General features: G+C 44.0%; 1 protein-coding gene across 1 annotated transcript in view; it reads left to right on the plus strand.

Moving 5' to 3' along the window:
- The first annotated feature begins 6955 nt into the window (after window positions 1-6955).
- LOC144695611 (zinc-binding protein A33-like) overlaps window positions 6956-25456 on the plus strand; it is a 35483-nt gene continuing 16982 nt past the window's right edge. Inside the window, exons 1-5 of the mRNA XM_078566509.1 lie at window positions 6956-7458; window positions 8673-8768; window positions 9403-9636; window positions 11271-11293; window positions 11387-11502. Coding sequence (XP_078422635.1) covers window positions 7048-7458; window positions 8673-8768; window positions 9403-9636; window positions 11271-11293; window positions 11387-11502 — 880 coding nt within the window. The 5' untranslated portion in view covers window positions 6956-7047. The remainder of the gene's footprint in view (window positions 7459-8672; window positions 8769-9402; window positions 9637-11270; window positions 11294-11386; window positions 11503-25456) is intronic.

Here is a 25456-nt window from a genome sequence, read left to right on the forward strand (position 1 = left end):
TCCCACTCACATCACTTAATAAAAACATCATGGGCAATGAGAGTGCAATGTTTCAATAAACTGCCTACACCATGTGAGGCTCCGCCAGTTACACACAGACTCATCAATTCAACCCTGGATCTTCACACTGCTGGTGGAATCCATCATATCCAGCACAGATGCACCTGATCATGGATAAAAAAAATACATGGGAAATCTACACAAAACAAATGGAAAGAAGCCAGGTTAACATTCCGGGTATCAGCCCTGGATCTGAACTGGGAGCTGAAAGATTAGCAAGGATCTGTGTAGGGCTGAGGGAAAAAGAGAGGGAGTGAAGAAATAAATAGATGGTGAATTGTGGAGAGAGAGTTAGCGGGTAGAGTGAGCTGTGAACGGCAGGAACCCGGGCGGCCGGGCAGGGAGCTGCTGCCTGTAATGTTGTTCCACAGGAAACTCTTTCGAGTTACCAACAGTCACAGATTGCAACTTCTTTCGAGTACAATCACAGTTCTTGGTTTTTCCAGGAGTGGGACATGAACCCACAACCCTCTGATTCAAAGGAGAGGGTGCTATGAACTGAGCCACAGCTGACACCTCTTCTACAGGCGGAAGGTGAAGCTACAGCGCCGGATTTCAGATGGGGTCCAGCTTGTAGTTTCTTCCTCCCAGGTGTGGAGGGACCGTGACCTTCACTCACTCTGAGACCTGTGGGTGTCCAACACCCAGTTTCACCGCCATCTGATCCCCCAAGGTATTTCCCCTCATAAACCGACTTTCCCCTTCACTCGAGCTGCTTTCCCACCCTGCCCATTGGCCTCAGTTCCCCAAGGGGCCGCCAGCTTCACTCACTCTGAGGTGGAACCAGAAGAAATTTCCTTGAATGTACAATTCCTGAGTCTGTTCTGTGATCAGCCTGAGTGAGATGAAGGAACTTAAATAGGAACGGACGCGTCCAGTGACAATGATGTTGTCAATAAGGGTTTCTAACCCTCACCCTGTCAGATGTGTCTCAGTTTAAACGGTGTGGAACTGTTGAGCAGAGGAACTCGGCCCCGCTGCGGAGTGAGTGAAGGCGGCTGAAGAGCGGCTGAGGTGGGATGGGGAGACCGGGAAACAGCCCAGAGCCCCGGGAAAGACCGGAATTAGAAAGTTCCAGTGTCCAAATTCATCAGTGGAGATATTGAGGGAGACACGGGGACATTGCTGGACAGTCAGTCCGCCTCTCCCTATGTGTAAAATCAGACGCTACCGAGAACAGCGAATAACAGCAATTCCCTGAGAAGGGCAGTAAATTTAGTCGGGGAATCACTGAACTGAATGTTGAACACAGCGCATTGCTCCTTTAAAGTGGGGGATTTTTTTGGTGAATATTTTTCAGATTGACAGCGGGATCTCGGTTATCTATGAGAAGATGAGTTGGAGTCAAACTGGGTTTGAATAAAATGAGTAAATGCAACAGAGCGTGTTTTTAAACTGATTTCTCACAGACTCCAGATTACTGCCCCAGCAGGATAAGCCGTTTTTATCTGGGTGAACAAGGATATCCATTTGACATTTAAATTGGAAACATGGTTTTGTGGGCACACACTGGACACGAGGTTATGTCAACAACAGCAAACAAAAGCTAAACAACTGAGTGTGAGAGTAAGTATGGGAAACTCTATTATTGACCCATTTCCATATCTATTGGGAGTCCCAGTGTCTCAGCAGATGGTCGAGGATCCAGCGTTGTTTATTTGTCGAGAGAGAGAGAGGAGGTGATTGGTGGGAAATCTCATGTGTGATAAGGGGCGGTCGGAAGAAGGTTTCCGGGAGCAGGATGGAGCCCAGAGGAATGGACAGGAGGGTCGGAAATGTCCTCGGGACGGAACACGGTAGAAATCTGCTTCTCTATTCCTCTCTCCGTCTCTATATCGGAAAAAGCTTGTGTCATGTCTGGACAGTTTACTGTGAGAATGGTGAGCTGTTTCTGAAGAGATGCACAAGGTTAGTTGATGATATTCTGCCAAACTAATGTGCAGATTGCAGGAATATTATTTTCAGGAGCGGATTAGGTGGGATTTGGAATTCTCCTCGCACCTCTGAGAATTGGCTAATTTCAGTCCAGGCTAATAGCAGAAACATAATTTCTGGTTATAAGGCGATAAGAATCCGATGAGTAGATTAGTTTTGGTTGCTGTACAGCCAGCTCACATAATGGACTCCTCGATTGTTCTAAACTTTCACATGGGTCTGTGGAGTGGGAGTAGAGTCAACAGGATCCACAGCACCAACCTTCTGGTAACTTGATACATTACTGGGAAAGGCTGGTGTGATGAATGGAGGAATTCACACTGGGCAGTCATGGTGTCGTGCACTGATGCTGGATCTATGGTACATTGTGGAGACCCTGTCTGATCACTGATCTAGAATTTCTTGATGCTGACACTGGATCCGCTTTCAGTTTGTGAATTTAATTACACGGCGAAGTGAAAATGTGTTGCACATTGAAGTGAAGGACACTGGGTCTCATGGACACCTCATATCACCTTAACCCCTACCCCTCCCCGGGGAAGAAAGATACAATCTGAGGGAGAATTGTTATAGTCTGTAGAGTTTGATTAAGCCCTTGAGGTTCAATTTCCATGGGTAGATTCTCTGGACTGTCCACTGTATTTACTGGGAACCTGCAGCGCCCCCGGAGAAATAGTGTAAACGGCACCACAGGATTCCATAGAAACATAGAAAATAGGAGCAGGAGTAGGCCATTCGGCCCTTCGAGCCTGCTCCGCCATTCATTCTGGTCATGGCTGATCATCCAACTCAATAGCCTGCTCCCAGTTTCTCCCCATATCCTTCGATCCCTTTCGCCTCAAGAACTATATCTAACTCCTTCTTGAAAACATACAATGTTTTGGCCTCAACTAATTTCTGTGGTAAAGAATTCCACAGGCTCACCACACTCTGGGTGAAGAAATTTCTCCTCATCTCAGTCCTAAATGGTCTACCCTGTATCCTCAGACTGTGACCCCTATTTCTGGACTCATCCACTATTGGGAACATCCTTCCTGCATCTACCCTATCTAGTCCTGTTAGAATTTTATAGGTTTCTATGAGATCCCCCCTCATTCTTCTGAACTCCAGCCAATATAATCCTAACTGACTCAATCTCTCCTCATATGTCAGTCCCGCCATCCCAGGAATCAGCCTGGTAGACCTTCACTACAGCCCCTCTATAGCAAGAACATCCTTCCTCTGATAAGGAGACCAAAACTGCACACAATATTCGAGGTGTGGTCTCAACAAGGCCCTGTATAATGCAGCAAGACATCCCTGCTCCTGTATTTGAATCCTCTCGCTATGAAGGCCAACATACCATTTGCTTTCTTTACCACCTGCTACACCTGCATGCTGACCTTCAGTGACTGGTGTATGAGGACACCCAGGTCTCGATGAATATTCCCCTCTCTCAATTTATAGCCATGCAGATAATAATCCGTCTTCCTGTTTTTGCTATCAAAGTGGATAACCTCACATTTATCCACATTATACTGCATCTGCCATGCATTTGCACACTCACTCAGCTTGTCCAAATCACACTGAAGCAGCTCTGCATCCTCCTCACAGCTCACCCTCCCACCCAGCTTTGTATCATCTGCAGATTTGGAGATATTACATTTAGTTCCCTCATCTAAATCATTAATATATTGTGTGAATGGCTGGGGCCCCAGCACCGATCCCTGCAGTGCCACTAGTCACTGCCTGCCATTCAGAAAAAGGCCCATTGATTCCTACTCTTTGTTTCCTGTCTGCCAACTAGTTTTCTATCCATCTCAATACACTACCCGGAAAGATGCACTTTAATTTTACACGTTAAACTCTTATGTGGAACTTTGTTGAAAGCCTTCTGAAAGTCTAAATAAACCACATCCACTGGTTCCCCCTCATCAACACTACTAGTTACATCCTCGAAAAATTCCAGTAGATTTGTCAAACATGGTTTCCCTTTTGTAAATCCATGCTGACTCTGTCCGATTCTGCCACTGTTTTCCAAGTGCTCAGCTATTAACTCTTTTATAATGTACTCTAGAATTTTCCCCACGACCAACGTCAGGCCGACTGGTCTATAATTCCCTGTTTTCTCTCTACCTCCCTTTTTAAATAGTGGGGTTACACTAGCTACACTCCAATCTGTAGGAACTGTTCCAGAGTCTATAGAATCTCAGAAGATGACCACCAATGCATCCACTATTTCTTTGGCCACTTCCTTAAATACTCTGGGATGTAGATTATCCAGGCCCTGGAGATTTATCGGCCTTAAATCCCATAAATTTCCCCAACACCATTTCCGTGCTAATATTGATTTCTTTCAGTTCCTCCCTCTCACTAAACCCTGTGTTCTCCCACATTTCTGGCATGTTATTTATGTCCTCCTTTGTGAAGACAGAACCAAAGTATGCATTTAGTTGGTCAGCCATTTTTTTGTTCTCCATTATAAATTCCCCTGTTTCTGACTGTAAGGGACCTACATTTGTCTTCACCAATCTTTTTCTCTTCACATACATACATAGAAACTTTTACAGTCAGATTTTATGTTCCTCGCAAGTTTACTCTCACACTCTATTCTCCCCTTCTTAATCAATCCCTTGGTCCTCCTTTGCTGAATTCTAAACTGCTCCCAATCCTCAGGCCTGTTGTTTTTTAGTCAATTTGTATGCCCCTTCCTTGGATCTAATACCATCTCTAATTTTCCGTGCAATGCATGGTTTGGCCACCTTTCTTCTTTTACTTTCGCGCCAGACAGGAATGAACAATTGTTGCAGTTCACCCATGCGCTCGTTGAATGTTTACCATTGCCTATCCACCGTCATCCCTTTAAGTAACGTTTCCCAATCCATCATAGCCAAGTTGCACCTCATACCATCATAGTTTTGTTTATTGAGATTCAGGACCCTAGTCTCAGAATCAACTATGTCACTCTCCATCTTGATGAAGAATTCTATCATATTATGGTCACTCATCTGCAAGGGGCCTCGCAGAACTAGTTTGCCAATTATTCCTTTCTCATTACACAATACCCAGTCTAGGATGGCCTTTTCTCTAGTTGGTTCCTCAACGTATTGGTCCTGAAAAAATATCCCACATACACTTCAGGAATTCCCCGTCTACGGATGTGTTACTAATTTGCCCAATTTATATGCAGATCAAAGTCACCTTTAATTACAGATGTTGCTTTATTGCATGCATCCCTAGTTTCCTTTTTACTGCCATTCCCAACATCACCTCTACAGTTTGGGGGTCTATATGCAACCCCCACTAACATTTTTTCCCCTTAATGTTTCTCAGCTCTACCCATACAGATTCCACATCATCGGAGTTAATATCTTTCCTCACTGTTGTGTTAATTTCCTCTTCAGACAGCAATGCAGCTACACTGGCTTTTCCTTTTTGTCTGTCCTTCCTAAATACTGAATACCCCTGGATGTTCAGCTCCCATCCCTGGTCACCCTGCAGCCATGTCTCCATAATCCCGACTATATCACACCTGTTTACATTTATTTGCGCAGTTAATTCATCCACTTTTATTGCGAATGCTCCTCGCATTAAGACATTAAGCCTTAAGGCTTTCCTTTTTAACATTACTTGTCCCATTCCACTATTTTTCACTGAGGCCCTGTTTGATTCTTGCCCTTGATTTCTCTGTCTATCACTTTTCTTATTCCCCTTTCTGTCTTTTGTTCTTGCCCTTTATTCCTCCTCCTCTGACTCCTTGCGTAGGTTCCCATGCCCCTGCCATTTTAGTTTAAACCCTCCCCGACCGCTCTAGCAAATATTCCCCTGAGGACATCAGTCCCAGTCCTGCCCAGGTGTAACCTGTCCAGTTTGTACTGGGCCCACCTCCCCCAGAACCAATGCCAATGTCCCAGGGATCTGAAACCCTCCCCCTCACACCATCTCTTCAGCCAAGTATTCATCTGATATATCCTGCTATTACTACTCTGACTAGTACGTGGCACTGGCAGTAATTCTGAGATCACTACCTTTGAGGTCCTACTTTTCAGTTTACTTCCTAACTCCCTATATTCTGCTTTTAGGACCTCATAACATTTTTTAACCTATGTCGTTTGTACCAATGTATACCACGACCACTGGCTGTTCACCCTCCCCCTTCAGAATGTCCTTTAGCCGCTCTGAGACATCCTTGACCCTTGCACCAGGGAGGCAACATACCATCCTGGAGCAGTTTCCACTGCTCATCCACCGAAGTTACAGCCAATTCTGGGCACCGCACTTTGGGAAGAATATCAAGGCCGAAGGGATGGTGCAAGGGGAGATTTACCAGAATGGGACCAGGGATGAGGGACTTCAGTTAAATGGAGTGACCAGCAAAGTGACGATTGAGAGGATCATCGTGGATTAAAAGGGGAAGGTCAGGAGGAGCTGGACAATATGTTTCAGTTTGTAACAAAAACCTGGAAAAACTCCACAAGTCTGACAGCATCTGCAGAGAGGAATACAGTTAACATTTCGAGTCTGTATGACTCTTCATCAGAAGTGAGGAAATACAAGAAATGAGGTTAAATATAAACTGGTTGAGGAGGGGTGGGACAGGTAGAGCTGGGTAGATGACCAATGATAGGTAGAAGCAAAGGAGAGATTGCCAAAGATGTCATAGACAAAAGGACAAAGGGGTGTTAACGGTGGTGCAAACATCAGGAGAGAAATGGAAAACAATGAAGGTGATCAGGGCAAAAGAGACAGGTGGAAATCCTGTCGGAGAGAAGAACAATACTTCTTCAAGGTAGGGATTCCTTGAAGAGGAATGGCAATCAATTAATCACTAAGATAAAAGCAAAATACTGCGGAAGCTGGAAATCTGAAACAAATACAAAAATACCTGGAAAAACCCAGCTATTTTTGTATTTGTTTCAGGTTTCCAGCATCCGCAGTGTTTTGCTTTCATCTTAATAATTCTTGTGTTTGCAGTGAAAGTCCTGAGGGAATTACCGAACTGAATGTGTTCAGGAGCAGCGCAGGAACATTGAAACTGAAAGTGGTTCGAATCAGGAAGTGCTGAGTGTGAACATGGCTTCCAGACAGCAGGAGGAGAGTTGGACTGAGGAGGCAATTTGTTCCATTTGTCTTGATTTCTTCACCGAACCAGTTTCACTGGAATGTGGACACAACTTCTGCCGCTCCTGTATCACCCAGTGTTGGGAAGAGAAGGAGATAAATTCCTGCCCGGAATGTAGAGAAGAGTTTCCGGAAAGAAACCTCAGAATAAATCGGGCCTTAGCGAATTTGGCTGAGAAAGCTGGAAAAATGAAGGTGAACCTGAGAGAGAAGGAAAGTAAACTTCACTGTGAGGAACATGAGGAAGAACTGAAGCTGTTTTGTGAAACTGACAAGAAATTGATCTGTCTGATTTGTAGAGATTCGCGGGAACACAGAGAGCACCGCTTCATGCCGATTAAAGAAGCTGTCGGAATGTACAAGGTAAGAGGGAACAGAAATGAGGTAAATAAATAGATTCTTGAAAGGGAAAAACAACAGAGGTAACGGACGTCGCTGTTTTAGGATTTTATAAAGTTATTACACAATGTTTTATTACAGATGCAAACTTTAAAATCGAGGTGTTTTTTGCGGGAGCAAATGTAGGTCAGCAAGCACCGTGATGATAGGTGAATGGGGCATGGTGTAAGAAGATGGGCAGCAGGGTTTTGGATGGCCTCAAGTTTATGGAGGGTAGAATGTGGGAGAGCAGCCAGGAGTGCGTTGGAACATTCTGGAGGTAACAAAGGCATGAATGAGCTTTTGTTCAAAATTCAAACCAGGTCAACTGTGATTGGTCAAGGCTTTGCCCTGGGGAGTGAACCAGGGAATGGCTGTCCCCCAAGCTTTTGTTTAGTTGTAAAAGGTGCAGCACGTGGGCTCCTTCTGCCTGCTAAGCACAGGGCCCTGTGTGTGAATATTTGTGGCTTCTAGCATGCATAAGTGAGCCACACTGAAAGACCGACTGATAATCTTAAATTGATTTTCAGTGTAATTCTTAGCACAATCAGGATTAGACAACACTTGCTAAATGTTGTGTTCTCAATACCCATTTGCTGGGACTAAAGAATACGAGTTGCACGCAGATTCAGGATGGCCGAGTTGGTACAGAAGAAAGAACAGATCAGCAGACCAATATTAGATGAAGCACATACTGTTTATTTACACAAGGGACACAGCTGTTACACTTGTGTGCTTCTAACACAAAACCTAACTCAAGACGACTAACTACAGAGGTAGCCTGAGCTACACAGCTATTGGATGACACGATCATTTAATCATCCTGTATACCATTCTTCTTAAAGGTATATTACACATCAAATTATCACACTAAACAATCAAATTCGTATCTGGACAGTTAACCATGCTGCATTCTCCATGGCAACGCCTCCACCAATCAGAGTCCACTTGCCAACCAATCAGCACTCTTCCCAGCAGTGTAAATTGTTGTCCCCTTAATGTTGCCAATTTCTTGTGAATTGTCCTGATGAGGGCAAGATGAAAACTTTTGATAGCATTTTTCAACCAAACTGCTGAATGTGAAGCAATAGGTACCCCACAATAAGAGCCTTCAGATTTTTAATTTTAACTGTATGATGTTTAATTTTGGGGTGTTTATTTCTGAAAAATGTACAAATCAATTGTCCTTCTTTCATCAGGAGGAACTGCAAAATTTACAGAAGCTGATCCTGGACAAGAAGAAGGAATGTGATGCTGTAAAAAGTGATTATGAGAAAACATTAACCCACATTCAGGTACTTCAAATCTTATTTTGTTTGACATTCTGTACAGAATTATAGACATCCAGAATTGTACTGTGCAGAATTCTGGTCTCCATATTACAAAAAGGATAAAGAGGCAGTGGAGAAGGCGCAAAAATATAATTACAAAGATGATACCAGAACTGAGAGGTTATACCTTTAGGGAAAGATTCAACCAGCTGGAAAAGAGAATCTGTGAGGTGACCTGAGAGAGTCCTTTAAAATTATGAAAGTTTTTGATAGTGTAGATGTTAAGAAGATGTTTCTGTTTGACAGGGAGTCCAAAACTTGGGGTTTTAAGTACAAGATATTCACCAATAAGCCAATTAAGAAATTAGCAACTTGATCCTCAGTTAGAGCTCCCTCTTCTGAATAAATTATCATCTGATCATCTATCATCTATTATATCTAATGTATAATGAAGTAACTAGATTTCAGAACATTAGAGAATAACTTTCTCTGTTTAAAATAAATCATACATACATCTCAATAAATTATCTGGATGTGGATTAACTAGATTGGGAATATTTTTTCTGTATAATATTCTGATATGAACAGAACTGCTCAGGCTGAATAACCTTTTTAAAATCCTCATTTGATTTATCAACCTCACTGATAATTTCCAAAGGACCAAAGTGTAAAGGCAGAGAAACAGATTACAGCCGAATTTGAAAAACTGCACCAGTTTCTCCGTGAGGAAGAGAGAATCGTGTTGGAGGATCTGAACCTGGAGAAAGAGAAAAAGAGTCAGGAGATGAAGGAGAGGATTGAGAAGATAACGGAGGAAATGTCATCGCTTTTAGTCACTGTTCGGGATATTGAACAAGAGCTGAGTGAACAGGACAACATCAAGTTTTTAACGGTGCCTGTTATTTATTTCTCTCTCCTTCACCTCTTTTCTTTGAGACTGTCGTGAAGAATGAACAGGTTGTGTCATCGATATCTAGAATATAAAATTCACTGAGCAAAATAATACCAATCACCTGTGACATTTGGTTTCCTCTGTCTTACACCCAAGGTCATTAACGGCTGCCTTTAACTTGGAAATTACTACATCTGGAGCTTGTTTACCGTGATATTCTAGGAGGTCAATTCCATTAAATTGAACAATGAGGAAAAGCAGCTTCATACAGAGTGAGAAACCCTCAGAAGGGTCAGACCATTCTACCCTGGGTGTACTTTTCCAGTTCAGCTGTGACTGGGAACTGCAGTCCAGGATCCATCCAGGCATTACCATGTTTACAATGCTTTGCTCCTCACTGGCTAGATCTGTAATGATTCTGTCCAGGAGAGAGCTCTCCACAGGATCAGATACACATATAGGTAAAACTTTCTCCCAGCAGTTAAATGGTTAAATGTCCAGAGAGTGGGAGGGGGAATCTCCACTCTGCAAACATTTAAATTAAGATCAATTTGAATTGAAGAATTTCCCAGCAAGTTCAATGAACACCCTGTGTCCTTACTTTTGTTAATTCTCTGCTGTATATTTAAGTGCTGATTAATCTATTTTAACAGTGCTGGCTGGGGGATAAATGTTAAACAGGACATTGAGAGAACTCCAGTGCTCTTCTTGGAGTAGTGTCTTGGGATCTTTTCCCTTCACCTGAACAGACAGAAGAAGCCTCGGTTTAACATCTCAGCTGAAACCTGGTACCTCTGACAATGGAGGTCCCACTCAGCTGGTTGGTCACTGAGCTCAGTGGGACTCACAGCAAGTGTACCCGACATTATCATATTCTGTATGGTTCAGGTTTTCAGGTTACACAGAGTGGCCTGAGACGCTATCTGTAGTATAACTACAGACAAAGATTCAAAGACAAGTTTGATTAGCCCCAAGGCTGAATGTAAAACTAACATTGCAGATTTCCCCGTCTTTCTAGGATAGTCCGTGATTTCTATTGGACAACACTGGTACAGAGTCACAGAAACATTTGTCTCCAGGACACATACAAATTATTAAATGAAATCATTAAAGTAATTCTCTTTAAACAATTAATTAATTATTGCTGAAAAGAGAAAATAATCTTTTCATCTGAAATTTTTTCACAAGTAACGTCTCTTTTCATCAATATTCAAGTTCTGTTCTACCAAGCAACTGTTTTGTTTATTCCTTCATGGGAAGTGGGCATTGCTGGCTAGGCCAGCATTTGTTGCCCATCCCTAATTGCCCTTGAAAAGGTGGTGGTGAGCTGCCTTCTTGAACAGCTGCAGTCCCTGTGGTGTATGTATACCCACAGTGCTGTTAAATTAATTTCAATAATTGGACATCCATCAGGATTTTACAATTGGATTGTACCTCTGAGTTGTGTTGTGCAGTAAGATCGAGTCATTTGTAATATTGTGGAGTAACTCACAGTCCAGTGAGGACAGGAAGAGGCAGTCCAATAACTTGCTATATTTATAATGTACTTTTCTGTGGAATCCAGTTTGTTTCTTTACTTTTTGTGATAAAATGCTCTCCAAACACAAACATTAATAATTGTTCTTGTTCCACAGAAAATTCAAGATCTACAGAAAAGGTAAAATTTACACCCTTGATTTGATTTTTATTTCTAACATATTTCTCCCTCACCCTGGAATGATCCAACACTGACCTTTATCTCCTGTTTCAGAGTGAAGCGAACTCTCCCAGAGCCACAGAAGGTTTACCCTTTAATAAATGTGGGGAAGTACATTGGGTTACTGCAGTACAGAGTGTGGAAAAAGATGCTGACGGTGATTAATACAGGTGGGTGTGAGCTTCCTGACACCAGCTATTAAACAGCTCTCTCTGTTATTAGTTGAAGGGATCTGTCTCTTTATAATGAATATCTAATTGTACTGTAACTGACTAGATTTTACTTCAGTTAGTTTTCTGTTAAAATATATAATTGTCTGATCTGTTTCCATTTGATATTTTTTTGCTGAACACTTAGCCTGGCCCAGAATTCCCAATGGATGTATTTTCAGGACAGATCTGGGATCTGCTGAAATTCCATCTGTCCCGTTCCTGCCGCTGTACCAAATCCTGGAGTCTTGAGGATTTCCATATTGTCTGTCGGTGCCACTTCTGTTTCCCACTCGATCAGTAGACTGGTCAGAAATGTAAGGGACAGGCGGGAGCTACATTTGAAAACTGAAAAATGCTGCTGCTTTTACTGGAGGCTGGTTTTCTGAAAGCCCACGATCAATCAGTGTTCGATTACATTTGGGAATCAAACCTTTCAAATGTTCAATATTCCTCATGTCTTCAGTAACACTGAACATAAAATAAACATACTAAATGATAGGGGGAGTGAGTGGGCCAGTGGAATTTGTTTGTCTGGATTGTCCTATGATTTCTCTCTCACTGTGGGTGCTAAATGGAGTTAAATAGGCAGGAACTGTGACTGCCTTAACTCTGCCGGTTTATAATTCACCTCAACAAAATGTCTTTTCCCTAATGTCCACACAGAGTCCACTCCACCACAGTGTGGGTGGCCAGCCCACCCACACAATTTTTTTAATAATTATTCGTTCATGGGACGTGGGCATTGCTGGCTAGGCCAGCGTTTGTTGCCCTTGTTCAGAGAGTATTTTAAGAGTTAACCACATTGCTGTGAGTCTGGAGTCACATATAGGCCAGACCAGCTAAAATGTCCTTCCCTGAAGGACATTAGTGAACCAGATGGGCTTTCACAACAATCAACAACATCATTAGACTTTTTTTAATTCTACATTTTTTTATTGAACTCAAATTCCACCATCTGTTGTGGTGGGTTTGGAACCCAGGTCACCAGAACATTACATTGGGGCTCTGGATTTCCAGCCCAGTGACAATACCACTATTCGACCCCCAATTTAATCCTCTGCATCCTTCTCACAGCTCACCCTCCCACCCAGCTTTGTGTCATCTGCAAATTTGGAGATATTACATTTAATTCCCTCATCTAAGTCATTAATATATATTGTGAATAACTGGAGTCCCAGCACTGATCCCTGCGGTACCCCACTAGTCACTGCCTGCCATTCGGAGAAAGACCCGTTTATTCCTACTCTTTGTTTCCTCTCTGCCAACCAGTTTTCTATCCATCTCAATACACTACCCCAATCCTATGCGCTTTAATTTTACACGCCAATCTCTTATGTGGAACTTTGTCGTAAGCCTTCTGAAAGTCCAAATAAACCACATCCACTGGCTCCCCCTCATCAACTCTACTAGTTACATCCTCGAAAAATTCCAGTACATTTGTCAAGCATGAGTTCCCTTTCATAAATCCAAGCTGACTCTGTCCGATTCTGCCACTGTTTTCCACATTCCAGCTATTAAATCTTTTATAATGGACTCTAGAATTTTCGCCGCTACCGACATCAGGCTGATTGGTCTATAATTCCCTGTTTTCTCTCTGCTTCCCTTTTTAAATAGTGGGGTTACATTAGCTACCCTCCAATCTGTAGGAACTGTTCCAGAGTCTTTGAATCTCGGAAGATGACCACCAATGCATCCACTATTTCTAGGGCCACTTCCTTAAGTACTCTGGGATGTTGATTATCAGGCCCTGGCGATTTATCGGCCTTCAATCCCATCAATTTCCCCAACATCATTTCCCTACTAATACTGATTTCTTTCAGTTCCGCCCTCTCACTAAACCCTGTGTTCCCCAACATTTCTGGTATGTTATTTGTGTCCTCCTTTGTGAAGACAGAACCAAAGTATGTATTTAGTTGGTCAGCCATTTCTTTGTTCCCATTGTAAATTCCCCTGTTTCTGACTGCAAGGGACCTACATTTGTCTTCACCAATCCTTTTCTCTTCACATACCTATAGAAACATTTACAGTCAGTTTTTATGTTCCCTGCAAGCTTACTCTTGTACTCTATTTTCCCCTTCTTAATCAATCCCTTGGTCCTCCTTTGCTGAATTCTAAAGTGCTCCCAATCCTCAGGTCTGTTGTTTTTTCTGGTCAATTTGAATGCCTCTTCCTTGCATCTAATATTGTCTCTAATTTCCCTTGTAAGCCATGGTTTGGCCACCTTTCCTGTTTTACTTTTGCGCCAGACAGGAAGAAACAATTGTTGCAGTTCACCCATGCGCTCTTTGAATGTTTGCCATTGCCTATCAACCGTCATCACTTTAAGTAACCTTTCCCAATCCATCATGGCCAACTCGCGCCTCAAACCATTGTAGTTTCCTTTATTAAGATTCAGGACCCAAGTCTCAGAATCAACTACGTCACTCTCCATCTTGATGAAGAATTCTGTCATATTATGGTCGCTCAACCCCAAAGGGCCTTGCACAACTAGATTGCCAATTATTCCTTTCTCATTACACAATACCTAGTCTCACCCCACCTCATAATTTTAAGGCTAGCAGGGGAGGTGTCAGGTGGTCACCTGACTTTGGCCGAATTGAGGCTAGTTGACTCAGCAGCAGTGTGATTGCCCCTGAAATTTACATGAGGGTGTGTGGATCCCACCCTCAGCATAAAATCCAGCCCTATTACTGTTCGTGGCAGTCACGTTACTGCTGTCCTGAATTTCTCTGCACCTGGATCCTTCCAGGCAACAGGGAGGGAGTGGCATTGTCATTGGACTAGTATTCCAGAGGCCCAGGGTAATGCTCCAGGGGCCTGGGTCCGAATCCCACCACAGCAGATGGTGAAATTTGAATTCAATTAAAATCTGGAATTATAAGTCTAATGTTGACCATGAAACCATTGTCGATTGTTGTAAAAACCCATCTGGTTTATGAATGTCCATTACGGAAAGAAATCTGTCGTCCTCACCTGGCCTGCCCTACATGTGACTCCAGACCCACAGCAATCTGGCTGCCTCTTACAGTGTCCTCTGAAATAGTCTAGCAAGCTTCTCGGTTGTATCAAACTGTTAAAAACAAGTGAATAAGGAATGAAACTGGATGGACTACCTGGCAATGACCTAGGCACCGGAAACGACAATGCTAAACTCAGCCCTGTCAACCCTGCAAAGTCCTCCTTTCTAAAAATTGCCAACTTTTGGAGAGCTGTCTCACAGACTAGTCAAGCAACAGCCTGACATAGTCATACTCACGGAATCATAGCCTACAGGCAATGTCCCAGACAGCACCATCACCATCCCTGGATATGTCCCCTCCCACCAGCAGCAGAGGTGGTGTCACAGTGGTATACACTCAGGAGGGAGTTGCCCTGGGAGTCCTCAACATTGTGGAGGCAAAGGCCTGCCTTCACTTTGAGGATCCCCTCCATTATGGTGTGTGGTGTTTCAAACAGATCTAGCAACTCAAGACTGGGAAACCATGAGGCGCATGATCAGCAGCAGAATTGTACTCAACCACAATTTGTAACCTCATGGTCCAGCGTATCCCCCCCTCTCCAATTACCACCAAGCCTTGGGATCAACCCTAGTTTAATGAAGAGTGCAGGAGGGCATGCCAGGAGCAGCACCAGGCATACCTAAAAATGAGGCGCCAACCTGCTGAAGCTACAACACAGGACTACTTGCATGCCAAACAGCATAAGCAGCAAGTGATAGACAGATTTAAGTGATTCCACCACCAATGGATCAGATCTAAGTTCTGCAGTCCTGCAACATCCAGTTGTAAATGATAGTGGACAATTAACAACCCACTGGAGGAGGAAGCTCCACAAAATTTGCATCCTCAATGATGGGGGACCCCAGCACATCAGTGAAAAAGATAAGGCTGTAGCATTTGCAACAATCTTCAGCCAGAAGTGCCGAGTGGATGATCCATCTAAGCCTTCTCTGGAGGAACCCAGCATCAGAGATGCCAGTCTTCAGCCAATTTGGTTCACTCCACATGATATAAAGAAATGGCTGAAGGCACTGAACAGTGCAAAGGCTATGGGCCCTGACAATATTCCGGCAATAATACTGACTGGTGCTTCAGAACTTGCTGCCTGCCTAGCCAAGCTGTTCACGTACAGCTAAGACACTGGCATCTGCCCAGCAATATGGAAAATTGCCCAGGTATGTCCTGCACGTAAAAAGCAGGACAAATCCAATCTGCCCAATTACCACCCCATTAGTCTACACTTGATCATCAGTAAAGTAATGGAAGGGGTCGTCAACAGTGCTATCACGCAGGATTTGCTTAGCAATAACCTGCTCACTGATGCTCAGCTTGGGTTCCGCCATGTTCACTCAGCTCTTGACCTCATTTCAGCCTTGGTTCAAACATGGACAAAAGAGCTGAACTCCCGAGGTGAGGTGAGAGTGACTGCCCTTGACACCAAGGCAGCATTTCACCGAGTGTGGCATCAAGGAGCCCTGGCAAAATTGGAGTCAATGGGAATCAGGGGGAAAAGTCTCCACTGGTTTGAGTCATACCTAGCACAAAGGAAGATGGTCGTGGTTGTTGGAGGTCAGTCATTTCAGCTCCAGGACATCACTGCAGGAGTTCCTCAGAGCAGTGTCCTAGGTCAAACCATCTTCCACTGCTTCATTAATGACCTTCCGTCTGTCATAACATCAGATGTGGAGATGTTCACTGATCATTGCACAATGTTCATCTTCTTAGGCAGTCCCCGGGGTCGAGAATGAATTGTTTCCTCACTAAAAATGAGTTCTCAGGTGACTGAAGAGTCCAATGTGTGACCTACAGTCTCTGTCACAGGTGGGGCAGAGGGTGGCAGGGGGTAGGGTGGGTGGGGTGGTTGGGGTACAGTGGGTGGGGTGCCTGGGTTGCCATGCGCTCCTTTCGCTGTCAATGTTTGGCTTCAGATAGCCCTTGGCGATGAGGTTCACCGTGTTCAGCACCTTCCCAGATGCTTTCCCTCCACCTCAGGCAGTCTTGATCTGGGGACTCACAGATGTTGGTGGGGTGTTGCACTTTTTCAAGGAGCCTTTGGAGGTTTCCTTGAAGCGTTTCCTCTGCCCTCCTGGGCCTCACTTGCCCTATCAAAGCTCCGAGTCAAGTGCTTGTTTCGGGAGTCTCGTGTCAGGCATGCGGACGATGTGGCCCGTAGAGCGGAGCCTTGACAAGGTGGACTTCGAAAGGATGGCTCCTCTTAAGAATGAGTCCAGAACTAGGGGGCACTGTTTTAAAATTAGGTGTCGCTCTTTTGGGACAGAGATGAGGAGAAATTTTTTCTCTCTGAAGGTTGTAGGAATTTGGAACTCTGCCTCAGAATGTGGTGGAGGCAGGGTCACTGAATATTTTGAAGGCAGAGGTAGAGAGATTCTTGTTAGGCACGGGGACCAGAGGTTCTCGGGGGTAGACGGGAATGTGGAATTTGAAGCACAAGCAGATCAGCCATAATCGTATTGAATGGCGGAGTAGCCTCGAGGGGCTGAATGGTCTACTCCCGTTCCCATTTCTTATGCTGTTATGTCTGTCATGCTCCCACTCCCTATGTTGTGCCTCTGCTTGTCGTGGCCACCTGTCACTCTCTCTAACTCCCTCTCGCTCTGCTCGTCACTCTCTGTCTCTCTCTGTCTCTCACTGCCAGTCATGTGCTTTCTCTGCCTGGCACATTCTCTCCCTCTTTCTCTCTGTTTTTGTCACCCTCTCCCTCTCACTGCCGATTATGCCCCCTCTTTCTCTCTCTCCCCCTCTCTGTGCATGTCACACACACTCTCTCTCTGTCAGTCACGATCTCACCTCTCTCCGCCTGTCAATTTTCCTCTCTCTCTCACTCACTGTAAGTTATGCGCACTGCTCTGTCTTTGAATGTCACCTTCCCCTCTTTCAAAGAAGTTTAACTATTTACAATACATGCTCATGTTTAGTCCCCGTTACACAAGTGCATAGAACTGATGAATCTGTGAGTCTCTAAAGCGTAAAGATAATCAGCTGGTACTCCCAGATGCAATGGTAACCTCGTCTGGAGGTTTCTTTAATTGCTCACAGTGATCTGTGGGATTGTCATTCTTGGATGTTGTTCCTGGTTGTATTTGGGATCTTGTCCTGGATGCAGTAGGACTGTACGGTGGTCGAGGAGCTGGAATGGATCTGATTTGTCTCCGGTTATGCTTCACTGTTGCACCTTTGTGTGTAATGACTTCATAGGACCTTGATTCTGAACAAATCCTTGTCACCTCAGCTGGTTGCTTGTGGGATCCTGGATGTAAACTCATTACCCCAACTGTAAATTTCACAATTCTGTACCTGAATTTTTATTGTACACATTAGTCACCTTATTTTGTAGTTTTAAAATTTGCTCTTTAGTTTCTGAGGAATTCGAGTGGGTAAGAGTTGATAAGCACTGGTCTGCCAAGCATGTGCCCTGCTGGTGATGGAATAGTTGCATTTAAGGTGTTGTTTGAGATGTAACATTGCAATGTGTAGATCTTGCTTGGTCTGTCTACATTTGAGAATTAGGGATTTCACTGCATGAATCATTCGTTCAGCTAGGCTGTTCGATCTAGAGTAATGAGGAGAAGAAGTAGTGTGATTGATATTCCATTTCTCATACATATCCCAAAATGGTTTACCAATAACTTGCAGACTGTTATCCATAATGATCTGTCTAGGCACACCAAATAAACTGAAAACAGCCCTTAAGATTGCATGTGGCAGTTATGCTTAACATATTGTGCAATTGTCGAATAATTGGGTATTTGTAGTCGACCATGATGATGAAGAATGTGCCATGGACATGAAAGAGGTAGAATCTGACGTTGGGCCAAGGATGCGTAAGAACTTTATGTGGAATCAATGGTGCTTTGTGTTGATTGACATGTGCTCTTGACATGCCTTGTATTTCTTGATGATGACTTCAATGTCATTGTTCATACCCGGCCAATAGACTGACCCTCTTACGAGTCTTCTCGTCTGATCTATGCCCATGTGTGAGTAATGAAGTTGTTGAAGAGTATCAATATCGTCAGAGAGCCGCTGCTCAGGAATCCGCACTTCCACCATTTTCGGTGGCTGGCGGAGAGGAGGGCTGTGGCTGCCGGGGTGACCAGGACAGGGGATGTGTCGGATGGCGGAGGAGTGGGCTGGATGCTTCTGCAGGATTTGGCACCAGGTGCATCGGTATGTATCTGGCTCACAGCCAATGTCATTCAAGACCTTAGGATGGTCATGCCCAGCCCTGATGTCATTCTGGGTCTCGAGATGGTGCAGGTGTGCGGTGGCCTTCCTTCAGAGCGTACCCCTGTTTGGACAGAATTCCACATTCGCCCCAAATCTCAAACCCTCCCTCTGGAGCTGGAGCCCTACAACCTGAGTCGCCTCGCGGAAATGCCCTCTGTGTCCTTTAGCATGGTGCGAAGGGGGTTCCTGTATGGGCTGCTGCTGCATACTCTTCACTCCCTTTCCCTCAGCCACCACCCGGACACGCCCTGACATACCTTGTTGCCCTTCAGTGGCAGAGGTCCCCAGTGGGGGGGCTCTCTACATGGAAGTCCTCCTCCTTTCCATCAGGGACCTGGGGTGGAGGGTGTTGCAGGCATCAGTCCCATACCACCGTAGCATGTGTCGGTTCACGGACTCCCAAGATGTCTGCGTCTTTTGCGGCCTTGTGGAGTCCGTGGACCACACTTATATAGGTTGTTATAAGCTGCACCCCCTTTTTAGTTACTTGAAGAACCTTTTGCTTCTGTTTTGCTTGAACTTCAGTCCCACGCTCCTGATCTGCGGGCACCCAATGAGGAGGGAGACGGGGAGGGAGGAGCATCTCCTCGTGAACCTGCTCCTGGGCCCGGCCAAGTTGGCCTTTATCAGGCCCAGGCAGTGGATGATCCAGGGGGTCATCAGGCCCGAATGTCTCCCCGTCTTCTGTGCCTATGTTTGCGGCCGGGAGTCCCTGGAGACGGAGCACGCAGTCCCCGCTGGCACCGTTGAGGCCTTCCGTTCTCGGTGGGCACCGTGGGCACTGGGGTGTTTTATTGACCAGTTTGATCACATTTTGGATTAATGTTTGTAAGTTTGCTTCAAATTTTGTCTTTTGTTTTTGCAGTTTCCCGTTTAAGGGGCTGCTTTTTCATTTGTCCCTTGGTTTGTTAATTTAGTTTATTTGGTTTTGACTCGAAAGAGTTACAAAATGAAATTAAATGCCACACACAGACAGACGTAACTATTTACCCCCATAAACCTACTTTACAATAAACCGGAAAAATATTGTGAAAATTATGACACCTCATGACATCCACTATGGCCCTGGTGCTGCTGTGACTCACATTGTATCTCCTTTCTGTGTCAGTTCTGGACACCCTCACAGGCATCATTAGAGATCTTTTCAGTGAATAGCTCTTAATGTCTAGAATCCGTCCCTCTTATGCATCCGGGCTGGTGAAGAGGTCTGGAATCTGAGAGTTCCTGAGGATGTATGAGTCGTGTCTGCTGCCCAGGTACCTGGCACACACCTGCATGACCTGCTGAATATGGTCACACACCAGCTGGACATTGATCGAGTGGAAGCCCTTTCTGTTTCTGAAGGTGCATGGCTGTCCAGCAGGAGACTTAGTGGCTACGTGCATGCAGTCAGTGGCTCCCTGCACCCGGGGGAAAACTGCAATCGCTGCAAATCCTCAGCCTTATCCATTTGGCCTTGGTCATCCTGTGTGAAGGGGATGTAATTCCCAGCCCTTTGGAATATTGTATCTGTGAACACCTTGATGCAGTGGTGTGCAGCAGGCTGTGTTATCCCACTGAGATCTCCACAGGCTGCCTGGAATGTGTCTGTTGTGAAGAAGTAAAGCTCCACTGTTACCTTCAATGTGACAGGCACCAGGTGATTGGGTGAGATCTCCCCAGTCAGCATCTCACATAGTGATGTCACAGTGACTCCTGAAAGTCACGGAGTCTCACTCAGTTGCAGGTAGCTGAATCTCTGCCTGTATATTCTTGGGACAGAATAAGTTCATTTGTGCCTCCGCTGAGGGTTTCTGGGTTCCTCCTGCCCATTGGGGTCTGGCATTACCCTGCCTCCTTCCTGAGGAACCACAGCATCCTGAGCGCCCCTGTGCTCCCTTCTTCCTCTCACCTTTCTCATCCTGCTTCTCCTCTTAATCCTTCTCTCCTCCTCACTGGAGGATGTGTCTCCAACTGAGACCACAATGCCATCTGTCTCCGAGACTTTTCACCCCTGGGTAACAAACAGGAAAATAATCAATCGAAAGAACCCTCTGAACCAGAGGAGAGTCCTCCTGATGAAACAGTATCCAAAAGGTTCCTCTGCTCAGTCACACGAGCAGTCTCTGCTGTCAATGAAGTGTTAATTGCAAAGCTGAGACTCTGGTGTTAGCTGCAGTTTTAAAACTCGACCTAACAAGCTCGCCTCTGAAAAAAACAAATTCCCCACCGGTCGTGATTCTCAACCTGAAGGGGTATTATTATCTTTTTACCGTATTATTGCAGTGAGATGGATAGTTAAATAGCTCTATTGCCTTTTAAATTGATATTTAAATATCGCGGGCAGGTTCCTGACTTTTTGACCCGCCCGCGTACTGTATTATCAGCAACTGGCGTGATGATGTCATAAATGCGTCCGACATCATCATGTCCCATAATACTCTCCGTGAAGCTGGGAATGCTTCTGATCTCAGAGCAGATTATTCAGCTTTTCATACCTGTTTGCTTTCATAGTCCTGCTCTTTCAATCCATGAGCAATACCTTACAACGTGAACTAATTAAATTAGACAATTCAATATAATCCAAATGGACAGGCTGGATTTTCAAATTGGAAGCAGGAACCTGACATCCGGATGAAATGGATCTACTTATCCAGTCTAGCTAGACCTCTCCTAATTTTATACACTTCAAATAGGTCTCCCCTCAGCCTCTTCTGTTCCAAAGAAAACAACTCCAGCTTATTCAATCTTTCCTCATAACTAAAATTTCCTCTGTATCCTCCATAGTACAATCACATCTTTCCGAGAGTGCAGTGAGCAGAACTGCAGGCAGTACTCCAGATGTGACCTAACTAGTGTTTTATACAGTTCCAGTATAACCTCACGGTGAAAGTCATAAGATGATTGGCTGGTGAGTATTGCTGCTCAGGGACTGAGTTTAAAAAATGTTAAAAATATTACCTATTAATAACAAATTAGTAGCTGGCGAGTTTTATCTTCTATTTTTAAGGAAGGTTTATTCCCACTAGTAAGGCATATTAAGTATTAGTAGGGTTTATTGATATTAGTAAAGCTTATTAATACTAGAAAGGTTTATTAGTATCGGTAAATCTTTATTAGCAAATTCCGAGTGTGAGATTTTCCACGTGCACAGAATCGAATTGAGATGAGCACATGGGCAGAATGAACCTGAGAGGCTCGACTGGGGATGCAGCCAGAAGTGTGGCCTGGTGAAATATGTTGCTTTGTTGAGTCTGAAGCCTGAAGCAGTGGATTATCTGTGAATGTACATGTCTGGGTTTGGAGTGTAGTGTGGTCCCATATGTGACAGGGATATAAGATGGTCAAGAAGGTATATGGGATCCTTGCTTTCATTGGCTGGGGTATAGGATATAAGAGCTGTGAGGTTTTAGTGGAGCTGTAAAAAAAACTGTTTTCACAGTTTGCTTTCATTTTGAAGCCCTGTAACCATTTTCTGTCCTAAATCACTATTTTGTGGGTGAAGCATAGAGTTAAACCAGGAGAGAAGAAACAAAGCTGAACAGCAATGCCATTGCAGTCAAGCAGCAACCAATGATCATCTAAGGCAGTTGCCACTTAAAGTGCTGCAACCTGGAGATAAACTAAGTTCAAAAGCTGTGAAAGAAAATCTGAATAGCTGATACAACTTTCAGATAGCATTAAAAATCCTGAAAAAAGCAAAAAGATGACCACAAAATTTCTAACACTCAACTGGAAGGCAAGTGATCTCCTATCTGAGTTGACTTTCTTCTGATAACGCATCAAGCTGTGTTTTCTGGACCTCAATACTTCTGACTGTGATAAACAACATTGAAATGAAAATTGCTGTCGGGAATGAAGGCCTCCACAGACTGAACATGTCAAGTCCGTCAGATGGCCACCTTAAAAATCGGAATAAAATATGGTCTAACACTCGAAGATCAATTACGACTGAAGCTCAACTTCAGAATACACCTTCTGGAATTCATGTCCTTTAGTGAACAACTGACAGAGACCATTGATCAGTAGCTGTCGATACAAGGGGTGTGATTGTGACTTCACGGCAGCAGAGCTAGCCGACAGAATAATCGAGCTTGTTATAGCATCTACTCCAATAGAAGTGTTCCAAAAAGACCTCTTGGACCAGCCCAAAGTCTACACTATAGAAGTGACTAGAAAGCAGATACAAGTATGAAACCAGACTATTGGGTAGAAAAAGTCTACAGGCGATGCCGAATTTATCCACCATTGGCATCATTGCCAATACAGGCTAGACGAGTAAGCAATGCAGGAGATACAATCTCATACATCCACCCAGAAATTGCCCAGCTTTTAATGCTGTACTCAAGGTATGTGGCACCAGAAGACATTGGAAGTGCGAGTACTGAAAGCAAAGTCCAAAAGAAGTGGTTCACTGTCATGATAAAGCACAAGCAGAGGCCGGACAGATACAGCATTCCAACAAACCAAGGGTGTGCACCAAACAGCATCAAGAGAAGATCCACGACATGTCTGGCCAAGCTACACGGTCAGGTGAGAATGACCATACCACCAACAGTGAAAATGAGCAGACAATCAGCCTGGTGAACACCAAAGAATATATTGGCTCAGTGATACCGACAGAAGCCTTTGCCAACATCCAGATTAATATGCCCATAGCTGAAGGGGCAGCATAACCCACGTGCAAAACTGGATACCAGTACAAGTGTAAACATCATTCCATTTCACACACTGAAATGTATGTACCCACAGAAATGGCAAGTGATGATTCAACCAACCAACGCCAAACTCACTGCGTACAATGACCGGGAGATTCCATCCCTGGGATCTATTACACTCAAATGTCACTTCAACAACTCACTCTGATTACCCCAGATATTTTACATTGTGGACACCACGGGTCCAGTGATTGCAGGCCGACCTGCGGGCAAGGATCTGTCCTTGGTCACCATCCATAGTAACATCAAGACAAAGATGAGGAAGACAGAGCCCTAGGAGAACCATTGAAAACCCGGTGCTTACATTGGGAGAATATCACCAAACTCTGCAATGTACATCATCGGCCAGCAGGCTGAGCGGCACAATTTGAGCTGAATTTAATTTTTTATTATTCATTCATGGGATGTGGGAGGCACTGGCTAGGCCAGCATTTATTGTCCATCCCCAGTTGCGCTTCAGAAGGTGGTGGTGATCTGCCTCTTTGAACTGCTGCAGTCCATGTAGGTACACCCACGGTGCTGTTAAGGAGGGAGTCCTAGGATTTTTGGAAAATTATGAACATATTTGCACTTCTTTACCTATCACTGGTTCCTCCTGTTTTATCTGTACACAAACCACTGGATTTTCCTGTGCCTGAAACTCAGAACCCACAGTATTTTTAATTCCAGAACTTTTCTGCACCCTATAATTCCAACAGATTTTCCTAGCAATTTCCAGCGGACTGAGTTCATGTGTCTAACTTTATTACAATGAAAACATCTCAATTTTCGAATGTCACTTCTGCCCTCAGCACCTTCCTTAGTATTCTTAGAAAAAACATACTGGCAATTTCCACCTCCTCTTTCTCACCCCTGACTACAAACCTTCTTTTCACCTTCCCACTTTCTATCCTTTTCCAATTTGAAAGGGTGACGAAAAAAAGGTTTAGCTTTCTGAACTAACTCACAATCATCAGCTATCTCTGCTGCTTGCCTGACAGATTCAACCCTCTGTTCCACCACATGAGTTCTCACTACCGAAGGAATTGAATCTTTAAATTCTTCCAAAATAATTACCTCTCTAAGAGCTGCATATGTTGTCTCTATCTTTAATGCCCGTATCTACCAAACAAAATTACTTTGTTTTACTTTTTCAAGCTCAATATAAGTTTGCCCCGGCTGTTTTCTCATATTCCTAAATTTCTGCCTATCTGCCTCAGGAACCAACTCATCTGCACTCAAAATAGCCTTTTTTCACCACATCATAGTTCATTGACATTTCTTCTGACAGCAAAGCCTCATGTTCTCTACCCACCTACCTGGATTGTAACAACAATGTCCAGTTTTCCTGTGGCCATTTCATCTCTTTCGCTATCTTCTCAAATGAAATAAAGAATGCTTCAACATCTCTTTCCTCAAACTTTGGAAGAACTTGTACAAATTTAAACATCTCCCCACTGGGTTTTAAATTAAAGGTTTTTACATCAGCAGAACTTTCCTCAGAATATGAGGTCTCTTTTTTAACTTCCAGCCTTGGAAGTTGGTATGCCCTTTCTCTTTCCTTCTCGCTTTCCCTTGCCTCTCTTTCTTTATCCTTCTGTCTTGCCTGGAATTCCAGTTCTAGCTTCCTTTCTTTCTCTTATCTTTCTGCATTCTCACTTTGAAATGCCCTTTCCTTTTCTGCTACCTCTCGCTCAATTTTTCTAGTTCCTTTGTTTGTTCAAGTTCAAACTTCTTCATTTCTAACTGAAGTCTCACTACCTCCAGCTGTGACTCACTAGTGCCAGGTATCACTTCCAACTTCAAATGTTGTGTTATACCTTCAATTATATCTGCTTTATTAACCCCTGCAGGTAACCCCAATTGTAATGTATCCACCAATTCCAGTAACTTAACTTTAGTTACCTTTTGTAAACAGGCCAAAGTTATAATTTCAACTCCCAAACTAGTCCGAGCAACGCCAAAGCCATATTGCAGCCTCACCACTAC

Source organism: Cetorhinus maximus, chromosome 21 (assembly GCF_964194155.1).
Source record: "Cetorhinus maximus chromosome 21, sCetMax3.hap1.1, whole genome shotgun sequence".
Lineage (NCBI taxonomy): Eukaryota > Metazoa > Chordata > Chondrichthyes > Lamniformes > Cetorhinidae > Cetorhinus > Cetorhinus maximus.